The 12667-nt window shown below is 35.0% G+C and overlaps 1 protein-coding gene across 1 annotated transcript in view; it reads left to right on the top strand.

Moving 5' to 3' along the window:
• Window positions 1-12667, top strand: part of LOC119835849 (adenylate cyclase type 6) — a 111160-nt gene that overhangs the window by 81931 nt on the left and 16562 nt on the right. Inside the window, exons 11-14 of the mRNA XM_038360886.1 lie at window positions 1752-1844; window positions 7181-7327; window positions 8017-8175; window positions 8939-9083. Coding sequence (XP_038216814.1) covers window positions 1752-1844; window positions 7181-7327; window positions 8017-8175; window positions 8939-9083 — 544 coding nt within the window. The remainder of the gene's footprint in view (window positions 1-1751; window positions 1845-7180; window positions 7328-8016; window positions 8176-8938; window positions 9084-12667) is intronic.

Raw genomic sequence — 12667 nt, 5'->3', positions numbered from 1 at the left:
ACAGCAATATACCGTTCCCGTGCGAACCGTCGACTCAGCGTTACATTAGGGTTCCGTTGGCGCAACTCGTGTAATAATATTTGTTAGCGCTCCTGATAAATAGTTAAAGTGTTACTATAGGTAATTCAGTCAATTTTAGGTTAGTATTATAAACACAAAAGTTAAGAATTACATATAAAATCGAGAGCATTATTTGTGCATGATTATTGAAACATACGTCATAACAAAAACCATACAAACATATCAAGATCTGTGTGACATAGGTGAATATTTCTGAAGAATAATTTTTGTTTATCGTATTAATCAGCAGTCAACATTCCATAAGTTTATACGCTTGTACTTCGAAGCACACATAAAGTAGACGCTTTACGCCTGATCTTTTATATGTCATATTCGATGAAAGGGTTATAAACAACAAGAGTCGCCTAGTAGGCGCTATCACCACCTATGAACATTTGCAGAGGCCTAACACCATGTGCTTACGTCTCTGCAAATGAAATTTTATACGGTGTGGTATAAAGAAAAAAATGATGAGGGGAATAAAGACTAAGACGTCGCTGGAACTTTAAAAACTAATTAATTGTTTTCTAATTTAATTCACAAAACACATTAATACAAAATAAAAGAGATAGAGCTTTGAAAGAGAGAGATTATTTGTATCAATGACAAATTTATTTTTGTAAGTAAATACGATTCTGTTTACAACCGACTTCAAATAAGAAGGAGGTAATCAATCCGACTGTATTTGTTGTGTTTGTTGCCTCATAACTTTTCACGGGATGAACTGATTTTTATGATTATTTTGTTAGTATCTGATATCTGGTATACCCTTGTGGTCCCAATTAAATTTCGTCTAGTTCTGACAGATTGAAGGCGTTTTTGTTTCTTACTAAGAATAATTATTCTATGCTAACTAAACTTCGAAATGTTATGCTCATGGAATTGGAAAGATATAACGAGTAATCAAGAAACAAACTATTTTATTGAAAACTGTGTTTAATATGAGATATAGTACCCATCACCCAACGACAAAAAAGGCTGATCAATATCTGGAAATGACATTTTGACAATCTCAAAATGACGGATTTTTATTAAAAGTGTGCCGAATGCTGAGTGTTTTTCGTGATCGCATAAATGTACATGTTTTTTCGATAAAAGTTTTTCATCGTTTTTATATGGAACTGCCGACTCATCGCAATGTGAAACCGTATTGTTGAATTTTAATTGTAGTATGAAAATGTTTGACTAGGAAGTAGGAGTGTTTGATAACAATTCTGTTATTAAATTAATTATTTGAAATAGCTTAGGCGACTGTGATTTAATATTTGCTAATCCTAAAGTTTTCTTAAAGTAATCAATCATAAAATGAAAGGCAAATCATGATAAAAATGATCAGGAAATTAATTCTGTTTAAAATAGAAAATTAACGTCCCTTAATATTTATAATAAATTGTGTACCTACATGCTTCTTTCATCTTGTTCCTTTAACTCCTCGAGAAGCCTAGGGTCTCAGTTTTATTTTCCAGTTACGGCGATCTTGGGCTTTTGTTTTAGCTTCTTGCTATTACAGGCCGGTTTTATTTAGTTCAGCAAGCACAGATCTGTTATTTGCTAGAAACAGGGAGTCGGCCTTTCCTTCTGTGCCTATTAGATGGGCTTCAACCTGAAGCTCTAATAGAACTCAAGTCTCTATCCAGATACGCGATTGGCTTGTTTGTAGACACGTGTACTAATATTTGTTTTGTTAACAGCATCCTGTTCGCTGACATTTGCGGTTTCACCTCGCTATCAGATCAATGCACGGCCGAAGAGCTGGTGCGCCTGCTGAATGAGCTATTTGCTCGGTGAGTAGTAAAATTAAAAATTACTTATATTTTATGTCAGCTTGAGCAATAGTCAGGTCAGTGCTATGTCACGAACTGGGACATAAATCGAAATGTCGGGGTTGGAGACTAGGTGAGCGTGCAGGAAATATATCGATTTTTCATTTTATCTGCGCATTATACACAGTCACACATAACCTATACTCGAAACGGCGAAGAATAAGGTCGTGATAAAACCGGCTGTCGAAAAATCTAAAGTTCGATGATTTGTGACATCTGCCAACCCGCGCTTGGGCAGCGTAGTAGACAATACTACTCAGTAGTTTTATGATTGTGAAGGCAAATAAATAAATTTTTTATTTTTATTTTTTTTATTTTTACTATGGCCTGAACTACGGCAAAAGAATCTTTGAAACTGATCCAGAAGGTTTTGTGTGAAAACACTAAAAATGTACATTTAAAAATACAAATGTTCCGTTTTTACAATATGTGTTTAGGTTTACATAAAAAAATATCGTGTTCGCTATACTACTTATAACTCAAGACCGGCCAAATGAATTCTAAAGATTTTTCGTTAGTTGAATTCGCCTTCACCTAAGTTAGGGTAATAACTGTTAAAATTTTGCTAACCTTATCATTACACATACTTATATATATATATATATATATAAATTACCTACATATGTTTTGAAAATTCATCTCTAAATAATATTTGTATGCTATTTGAAAATTTCTTACAAACTGTGCTAAGCTGCAAAATTATCAAGTCAACTTGTTTTGAGACGTCACTATCTCTTGAACATATTTCCAAACAATGTTATGACTTGCACTTAATGCTTTTTTTTCCTTCTTAAATTCTCTCGACCTCTCCTTCCCTTTTAGTGCACACTGTTATTTCACGCTTGTCTAATGACATCTATTGATGTTAGCACACGTCTGCGATAATGCGAATCGAATCAGACACGTAGTACATTGCTTTTTAAATTAGAACCACACCTCACGATTCTCCACTATGGCAAGCAATGTAATGTATGAACTGCGATACGTCGCAAGGTACCAAATGATCACGGTGACAAATTGCCTCTTAATGGCTTACTCTAAACGCTTTCATTGTTAACATCTCTCTCATTTTGGTTTTCTTATCATTATGTTGTCATTAGTGTTGGACGAAAGCTTTTAAATGAAAACAGATACCTAGTTTCTGTATTATACACTGATAAGGGTCTGTTTTTTTTTACATTGAAGTAAAAAAAAATATTGCTTAAATATGATTATTGTTAAAAAATCAAATTATTCTCCTTTGAAACTTAGATATTAAACTTGTCCTCAAATACATTAGCCCTTAAAATACTTTGGTCTATCTTCGCCTTTTTTGTTATGTCTTAGTTTTATTTCATTTATGAACATAAAAAATAATCTGTTGCTGAGATTAAAACTGATTTAGTATAAGGTTTTTTGGTAAAGCCATTGTCTTTGTAATAGATATCACTGTAAATTATACAACGAAAGTTGATAATTTATAATGAAATATAAAATTATCTTTGCTATTTTCACCTTAATTAGGCAAATAAAAACTCGTATTTTGTAGTAGTCAAATAAACTAAGTCCTAAACAGATCATCTATGTGATGAAACTAGCAAATTGAACCTAGCATAGCATACACATTATAACATCATCACTCATCACCAAAATTACGTTAACAGAATGATACATTCGTACTAGCAGTTTATCACCGATAACTGCTAAGAGGATGTGAGTTACACAGAAACGGTACGTGAATAGGAAACTTCCACGCATGCCGTATGAAACTTACTTTGAAATTGGAACCATTTCATATTACGCGAAGATAGTTATTATCAACGTAGTATCGAATATAGGGGTTACGATTGCACACTTGGCTCTGAACATGCATAAGACATCAGGGCTGAATACATATTGAGAATTATATTGGAAATGGCAACGATATTTGATAAGATTCTTGACAAAGTTGCAATCCTATGTGGTATTAACGTTTGGAATGCTCGGATGATAACTTGCAGAATGTTAGCCGATATTGCTCGTGTATTATCGTAGAACTAGAAGTTATTCCGAGAAGATAATTAATCATAGCAGTATATATAGGTCAATGTATATTTTTAGCATATTGTATATTTTTCGTGGCTACGTTCATTATCTAAACACATATTAACTTTGAAACCATTGCATATTTGCATTGCATGTATTTTATACAATAAATTCTATTAAAAGTCAATCAGTTTCGTTGATTCGCAAAAATAATAGTGTTGTTATTGCTTTTTCAGGTTCTTTGAATTCCATGTCCCAGGAACAAAGACTAGTTAAATAAAGATAGATTAAATAATTCGGGACGTTAACCAAAAAAAAAATTAATCTAAACTTTTCATAGTAGATAAAGCAAACGATGTTATGACTTTTCTGGTATATTCGCCACATTATTATACCTACCATAAATCAGGGTTAAAATTGACTTTAGTCACAACCACGATTTTATTGATAATATTAATAATGTCAAAGCTAAACTTAAATTACATTATCTGAACAACCTGTATATGTATTCGATTTAGTCATGTTAACGCGATGCGGGTACTTAAAAATAATTTCATCATTCTTCTCTCTTGCACTTACAGCTCGCAAATATAATTTCTTAATGATGTGTCGTGGTAAACTTGATTGCATACCGGACAAATCTTTGTGGTTTTTGGTATGCGTTATTTAATGTATAATATGTATTTTCTTTTTAAATAAATAATAAAAAAAAAAAAAAATTGCCATCTGGTTACATTTAAAAATTATATAGCTCCGAGGAATTATGTAAAAGGTGGAAGTTGTTTCTTTTGTATGACTTTCTTTTAATGCTCGTAATTGGTCGCTGTTATGAATAATAATGAAAGAAATTGTGAACACTTTGTAGATTAATTTTTGAAGACATTTAAAATTATTATTAGGATTTCGTTTTCGATTCAGTTGTTGCGGTTATGTAATTCGTGTGTCAGCATTATAGTATAAGTATTAAACAAATAGAAAATAAATAGCATTAAACCCTTTATTTACTTTGATTGTAATATTAAGGTGGAATAATGATACACCAGAAGTTCTTGGATTAAACGGACTAATTTTTAAAATCGCTAGCTTACGCATCGGCTTAAAGCAGTACCAATTTAAGTATTGGAAAGTGATGACGCTAAACAGTCTATACGAGTATACCAGCTTTGACATTTTTCCGCGCCAGCCTGGTACTAATTCCAGACTGGTTAAACGCGTCATTGTAAACCCCCCAGGATGTAATCTTAATATCTACTCTCAGGAAAGATACACAAGCAACGGAGGTCTATTTCCTTCTCCTCGCCCTTCCTTGTCCATTCCTTCTTTCCAGTCATCAATCCTTTCCTTATCCCTTATCCCTTAAAAGCGGGCAACGCATTCTCAGAGGTATCTGCGAATGTTCATGGGTGGTGGTGATCATTTACCATCAGGCGAACCACCAGCTCAGTTGGCCGATATGACATAAAAAAAACAAAAAGAAAACGAAAACATAATTACATTCACCGCGTTTCAATAGACATGCGATAATAGCCAATTAGGAGTAATTGTTAACTAAGCCACAATAATCAATAGCTTGTGCAGTCCAGTAATTTGTCTGTCAAGTGCATAACCGCAAACGTCTGTCAATCGGCCGGCGTAGGCGAGAAAGTTGACAGAATAAATAACGGCAGAACAATGGTTGAACTCGGAACTGCCGTCCGCGAATGAATTGTATAAAATTTTATGTTGTTTCGGGTGTATGTTGCTGTTTGTTTTAAAAAGTAATGAGAGGTATGTGTGATGTATGTTGTGTTAAACTGTGGTTTTATGTTTTTTTTATATTTTATTTGATGGTTTAGGCATATCTATAGATCAGCGTCGATAATTATATGACGTAATTATTCAATTTAATCAATCAACTAATTGACTATTTTTTATAATAAACAAATATTAAATTACTTATATACAACTTACAATATAAAATTAAATATAGAATAAAAATTTTGAGATATTTTATTTCGATTTATAATTAAAGTGTATAGAACCGAAAATTGGAACGAGTAATTGCAACACTATTAAAATATAAAATATATGGTGAACTTTCTTGTTTTTTTTTTCTTTCAGATAAGTAATTAATAATTAAAAAAATAATGTTATAAATGCGTTATAAACGGACCATTTTTATTGAGATGATTTTTATATCGAGCGATAGCTAAGAGGCTAAGAGTGACAGACTACTTTTCCGCGGTAACACATCTTATTCACGACACAATTTCGAAAATTGTCTATACTGTCTTTTTTCTTAAGCGTCACCGTAACTGATATATTATAAGTGCTTAAAAAAGTTCAACATCTCTGCATATTACGTATAATGCGTGGAAATTTAATCGATATTACGAGCAGTTTTTGATCGATTTATTCACCGTACAATTAACACTAGTTCTATGAAAATATCGTATACTTTTAAACACATCTTCAAAACTATTATGGGTATTAATGGTTCCTTTTTAACTCTGAAATAAAAGTAAGATAAGAAGTATTAAATTGTCGTGTAGTTGCAGCTAATGTATCACCATAGAACGTGCAAGAAAACTTGTAATTTGTATAAAACGCGACCAGTAAAAGCTAGCTAAGTTTTACGCATTAATTTTTAATAAATGAAAATGCAAATAATATTATAGTAACGTGATCATTGATAACTCATTCAACTCATGTATCAAACATTGGTTATTAATCTTATAGTACTCGGAGTAAGTTATTATTTGCCTTCGTGGGTAACTCGACAAATATTACATTTGAATCAAACAGCAACGATATTGCCGATCTGTACTTCGTAATTGCTGCTGCAATGTTTAATTTTGAAAGATATTCTTACAATAACATAATATATATTACTTGAAGTTCTCTCTCTATCTGTTTATAGACCCGTATCCTATTATAAAAGTTATTTACGACATTGTTTCCTATTAGTAACGTATTTTTATACTTTATATGAAACTAGCTGCGCCCCTCGGTTTCACCCGCGTATGTCTGTATCTCGTAGGAATATCGGGATAAAAAGTCGCCTATGTATGTATTGTTATTCTATTTTTGCACCTATCTACGTATCAAATTTCATTGAAATCGGTTCTGTAGTTTTCGCGTGAAAGAGTAACAAACACCCATACATACATACATCTATACTTTCAAACGTGTTTATAATATTAGTAGGATTGTTATAAAAATTCAACGCACACACAATAGAAATGTTCAAACATATATTTAGTCACGATTCAGCTAATGATTGTATCATACTTATAACCACCCGCTGTCCCCAGTTTCGACCGCCTGGCAGCAGAACACCACTGCCTCCGCATCAAGCTACTCGGCGACTGCTACTATTGCGTGTCTGGTCTTCCCGAGGCCCGCGACGACCACGCCAAGTGCTGCGTAGAAATGGGACTCGACATGATTGACGCGATCGCGTAAGTGTAAACCTTGCAGTTATGCTGAAGTGTACTTTAATTGCGCGTGATAGAATCGACTTTGCTTTGTCTTAATTTGTTAATTCAGCCGTTTGCTAACGTAGCAAATATTTAGTTATCTTCGCTTATGCTGGTTTGCTTTCCAATTTTTAAAATCATGTGTTGCTCGACCTATCTATTACGTGTATCAGCAAACAAGCAAGTGTGCAATATAGCATTCTGCTGTGTTTCGTTCACTGAGTGGGGGAGCCGGAGGTCCATATTCCTTACCCTTCCCAGACCTTTCCTATATTCCTCTCGCCAATCCTTTCTTAATCCCTTCCCAATTTAAAGTTGGCAATCTATTTGTAGAGGCGTAAGGTCTGCAATGGACCTTATGCCTCTCTAAATGTTCATGGGCGGTGGTAGCGCTTACCATCAGGCGTCCCACCAGCTACATTGCCGACTATGACATAAAAAAAGAAAAGATGAGCAGCCTTGTGTTTCTTGACCGAAAGTAACATTTTAATTAACCATGGAGCCGATAATTGTCATATAATAACGATTACACAACAGTACCTAAAGCTTAATATAAAAAAGGATATCAAAAACAATGTTTGTTGAATGGCTCTATGTTTACCTTACATTACATCCTCACCGCTAAGATAGTATATATACGATACTATACGAACACATTTTTACTCCTACAGGCTGGTCCGCGAGGTGATGGCGGTGAACGTGAACATGCGCGTGGGCATCCACACCGGGCGCGTGCACTGCGTCGTGCTCGGCCTGCGCAAGTGGCAGTTTGATGTGTGGTCCAATGACGTCACGCTCGCGAATTATATGGAGAGCGGCGGCGTGGCTGGGTGCGTACCTGGACTATTATCATCATCATCGGCCCATATTTTGTTCCCACTCCATTGACACAGACATCCTATGAGGATTCACGCCATAATCCACCATTCTTGCCAAGTGCAAGATGGCAGATATTGGCGAACTGTATTATAGTACTATCCTACTATTTACTATGGTGTCACGCGTTCTTTCATGGAGACGAACCCGAGGGCAAATACTTATATTGTACTAGTTTATCGCTCGCATAATATAAGGAAACTGTAGACAGCCCCGGGGCTCACACCGCCTATGACCTGTTCCAATGGAATTTCCAGGATAAAAACTATTTTGAGTTATACTTGTTCTTGCTTGAAATTGTTAGATTTTTTAATTGTGTATAAAAGATTATATGTCGCCGCAATGGTTATTGTGTTGGGTACAAACCTCTAGTACGATCTTATTTAGCGGATAAAACTCTAGTAGCTTCACAAGCGATTGATGTGCATAACTTTATCCGGTTTCATGAGCCAGAATAGTTTTGTAGTGAGTCATTAAATATACTATATTACACGCTTTGCCCACGACTTCTTGCGCGTGATATTCGCAGAAAAACCCCCTTTTTTCTAGCCTATTATATATGTAAACGGTCCTATTGAATCAGTCTATCTATTAAAACTTTTGCGTAATTTTAAAGATCTAGGCATACAGACGAGACAAAGACGCCAAAACGTTCCTAAATATTGAAACACTATGGAATACTACATGTTATTTATTCAGAATCTTGTTTGATAACAGACGTGTCCACATTACCAAGGAGACGCTAGCCTGCCTCGGCGACGACTATAAGGTGGAACCAGGGAACGGAGGCCAAAGGAACGCCTACCTGAAGGACCACAATATCGAAACCTACCTGATTGTACCAGACGACACCAGCCGAGTAGTGAGTGTTTGTTTTTAACTCCCAAAGCAAAAAGTGGACTCTGACCGTCTCTAGCATCATAGCAACAGACGGCTATATCAATTTAGTTTCTTTTTGTTTTTGTTGTTCTGAGATGTAACCACATCATCCATTACCATTATCATGAACCGTGTGAAAAGCTGTTTTCTAGTTGATAAGAGGATCTGATTTAGTCTTTTTTTGCACAACTCCCTCAATATGGATATCAAACGAAACTACTATGTCAAATTTCTAATTCTATATGGTATAACATCGCCAAATATGGTCGGGGTGTATAAAATTAAAATTTATCGTTATTTTCTTCATATTTTATAAGTAACTAGCTTTCCGCCCGCGGCTCTACCCGCGTAATCGCAGGAAAATTAAACCCGGAATGTTACTGGCAAAGTTGCCGATTCCGTTTCCGAATAAAAACTATCCAAAGCTCTTGCTTGGGTCTCAAACTATCTCTATACCAAATATCAACATAATTGGCTCAACCGTTCTCCAGTTATAAATAGTGTAACTAACACAACATTCCTTTTATATATATTCGAGTAGATCGCTATTTATTAAAACTGACATAACGTTTGGACAAAATTCCGGAAAACATTTATTTGTAAATGTTTGTACCGGCTCTGACAGCAAACATATAGATAACGCTCAAACCATACTCCGGTTATCCTCGAAAGCTCACGCATTTTTGTTTTTCTCAGTTTACTCTAAAAACATTTTACAATTATGTTAATAGGCTAATATCGTTACTCTAATAACACTCTGTCTAGAAAGTATCTCAGAGGTTAGGTATAAATCTATCTCTGATATTTCCTTATAATTTAATTAATTATAATATAAATCAATTTATTCAGGCGTATCTCTTAAAAATTTGCCAATGGATTATGCTTCGCAATTTAAATTTTTGTACTTCACTAAATGGCAGCGTCAGTGAAAATATTTATTCATATTCTGCTTTTATTTCATGCTTTATCAACCACTTTTTTAATTTTCATCTTCGGAAATGCTCGTTAAAATGAATCGAAGTCATGTTTAATATTTATTAACTCGTCGAAAAATGGATGTTCTTATTTAAAAATTGTAGGAATCAGTTTAGTTCGCGGTTTTTTTGTCTTTGGCGATTATAAACAGTTTTATGGAGCTTACGGGTAATGTTTTGTACTAGCTTTTGCCCGAGGCTTCGCACGCATTAATTCGGAGTAGTTTTATAGATGTTATTATACATATAAATCTTCCTCTTGAATCACTCTAACTATCAAAAAAAAATCTCATCAAAAGCCGTTGTGTAGTTTTAAAGATTTAAGCGTATATAGCGTATAGGGACATAGGGACAGAGAAAGCGACATTGTTTTATACTGTGTCGTGATAAACCGTGCGGTGTGGTTTGAATCTGACCACACGCTCGCACTGAGGTACTTCTAACTGCCGCGTCGCGATGGAGAACCAAATAGCGGCTCGGTTCACTATCTCTCCGCATACTTACAAAAGAATGTAGTTATATTTGACGTGTTTTAGTCTCAAACAATGTCGGAAATTTAGACGTTCGCATATTTGCACACGAAATTCGCGTTTAAAATAGCTTAGAGAGGTTGAAATGAGATTATTTATCGTTTATAAATCGAGCGATACTTTACTTGATATAATTTACAATTTCATCTCAAAACATGTCATATTATGAAATTATGTTCTTACTTCGAAAAGCACATCCAAATACCGACTAGAAGTGTACACAACGCCGATAAAAATACAAAACTCTGCAAAACCCTAAAGTGTTATATTATCACTGTTCTATCAAGTTTCACTTCCTGGAAATAAATCGTATCATCCGAGCGGTTGCAGGCGGATAGAAAATTGAAGATTTACAATGTCAAGCTAAGATAATATGCCATTTAAGCCCCTTGTTGTCTCACGATGGTCGACGTGGTTGTTTACTTATTTTTCCAGCGGATAAAATATCATACAATATTCCTTTGCAAGCGCAAAGTCCACAAACTTGTATTTTTCTGTTAAACATTACAAATCGTGGCTCATTTGATGTCTCCTCGCGGACTTGTTATACAGGATGTTGTGGAAAGTCGCGATTCGTTGAATAACTGAATACGATATAAATGTCATCGAATATAACGCAACTTGCGATTACAAACTAATATCATAAATGCGAAAGTTTGTAAGGATGTGTGTGTGTGTGTGTGTGTGTGTGTGTGTGTGTGTTTGTTACTCTTTCACGCAAAAACTACTGAACCGATTGCAATGAAATTTGATACGTAGACAGCTGGACAACCAGAATATAATATTGGCAACTTTTTATCCCGATATTCCTACGGGATACGGACTTCGCGGGAGAAACCGCGGGGCGCAGCTAGTACGATATAAATGTCATCGAATATAACGCAACCTGCGAGTACAATGGATTGATTTTGAAAATTCAACGCCGAAAGGGATAAGGACTCATAAATAATGTATACCTACGTACGGACCGGGAAACAAGATTCATTTTCTACTTACGCTACGCCGTGATTCTCTTACGTTCTTTTATTTTATATCGAAACTGTAATAGAGATATCGAGAAATATTGCATTTACTTCAAGCGTTTTTTATCACATTACGGCATAACGTGCTTGTTTAATTTCCTGCGATTTCAAGATTCAATTAATCGATATTATGGAACGATATACTTTTTTATTTTACTCAGCTTTGAATCATGATGGATTTAGATTGATTTGCCTATATTTCTCCATAAATGAAACTCAAAGTATAAATACATTTTCTCCGTAAAATTCCCAATATTTAAAAAAATTTAGTGTGCTATTGGTACTAGCGACACTAAGGGTTCCATACAAATTGCAGCCAGGTGAAAGATGTAGACAGACAGACCGAGAAACGAAGCGAAGTCTTAGTATTAACCATGTTTAAACCTTTGAGTGTGTATCCTTAAAAAAGACAAATGAGATATGGATTCATACACACCCTGTAGATAACTGTATACGCAAAGCTTATCCCTAACGTCTCCACTAGAACACATTATTTCCCTACATGTGTACATTTACGTTTTTTATTCATTCCGTATTCCAACAAAATGTACATGCATAAATAACAAACACAGATTAACATGGAGAGTTACACGAGCATGAAATCACCTCACACCCAAAGGTACATCCAATTGTTATTTAGATTCACATTGAAACGTTCCGCAAATTGTTTATAGAATTGTATTCCTACCTCAATGATACGTAAGCAATCACTTAACGGATTCCATAAGGAATTGAAACCGCGCAATCGACACTCTCGGAGCGTAATACGCCTGTAATTTAGTACGTATAAAGCCCGACTTACGTTACTTCAGTTCGGCGATCGAAATGCAATTGTCAACAATTATACAGACCTAGGAAGTCGGCGGTCCACTTTTTAATCGAATGCATCAATTTTAATGCAACAAACATCTAATATAGATTTATAGAACATTAGAATCCCCCGTCCATATGTTTCGGTGGCATTACGAATTGGGCCAGCTCGCACCGGGGAAGTACCACACCCCCACAGAAGACCGGCGTGAAATAGCATTCTGCTGTGTT

The sequence above is a fragment of the Zerene cesonia genome, chromosome Z (assembly GCF_012273895.1).
Source record: "Zerene cesonia ecotype Mississippi chromosome Z, Zerene_cesonia_1.1, whole genome shotgun sequence".
NCBI lineage: Eukaryota > Metazoa > Arthropoda > Insecta > Lepidoptera > Pieridae > Zerene > Zerene cesonia.
This window is presented reverse-complemented; position numbering and strand designations above follow the sequence as displayed.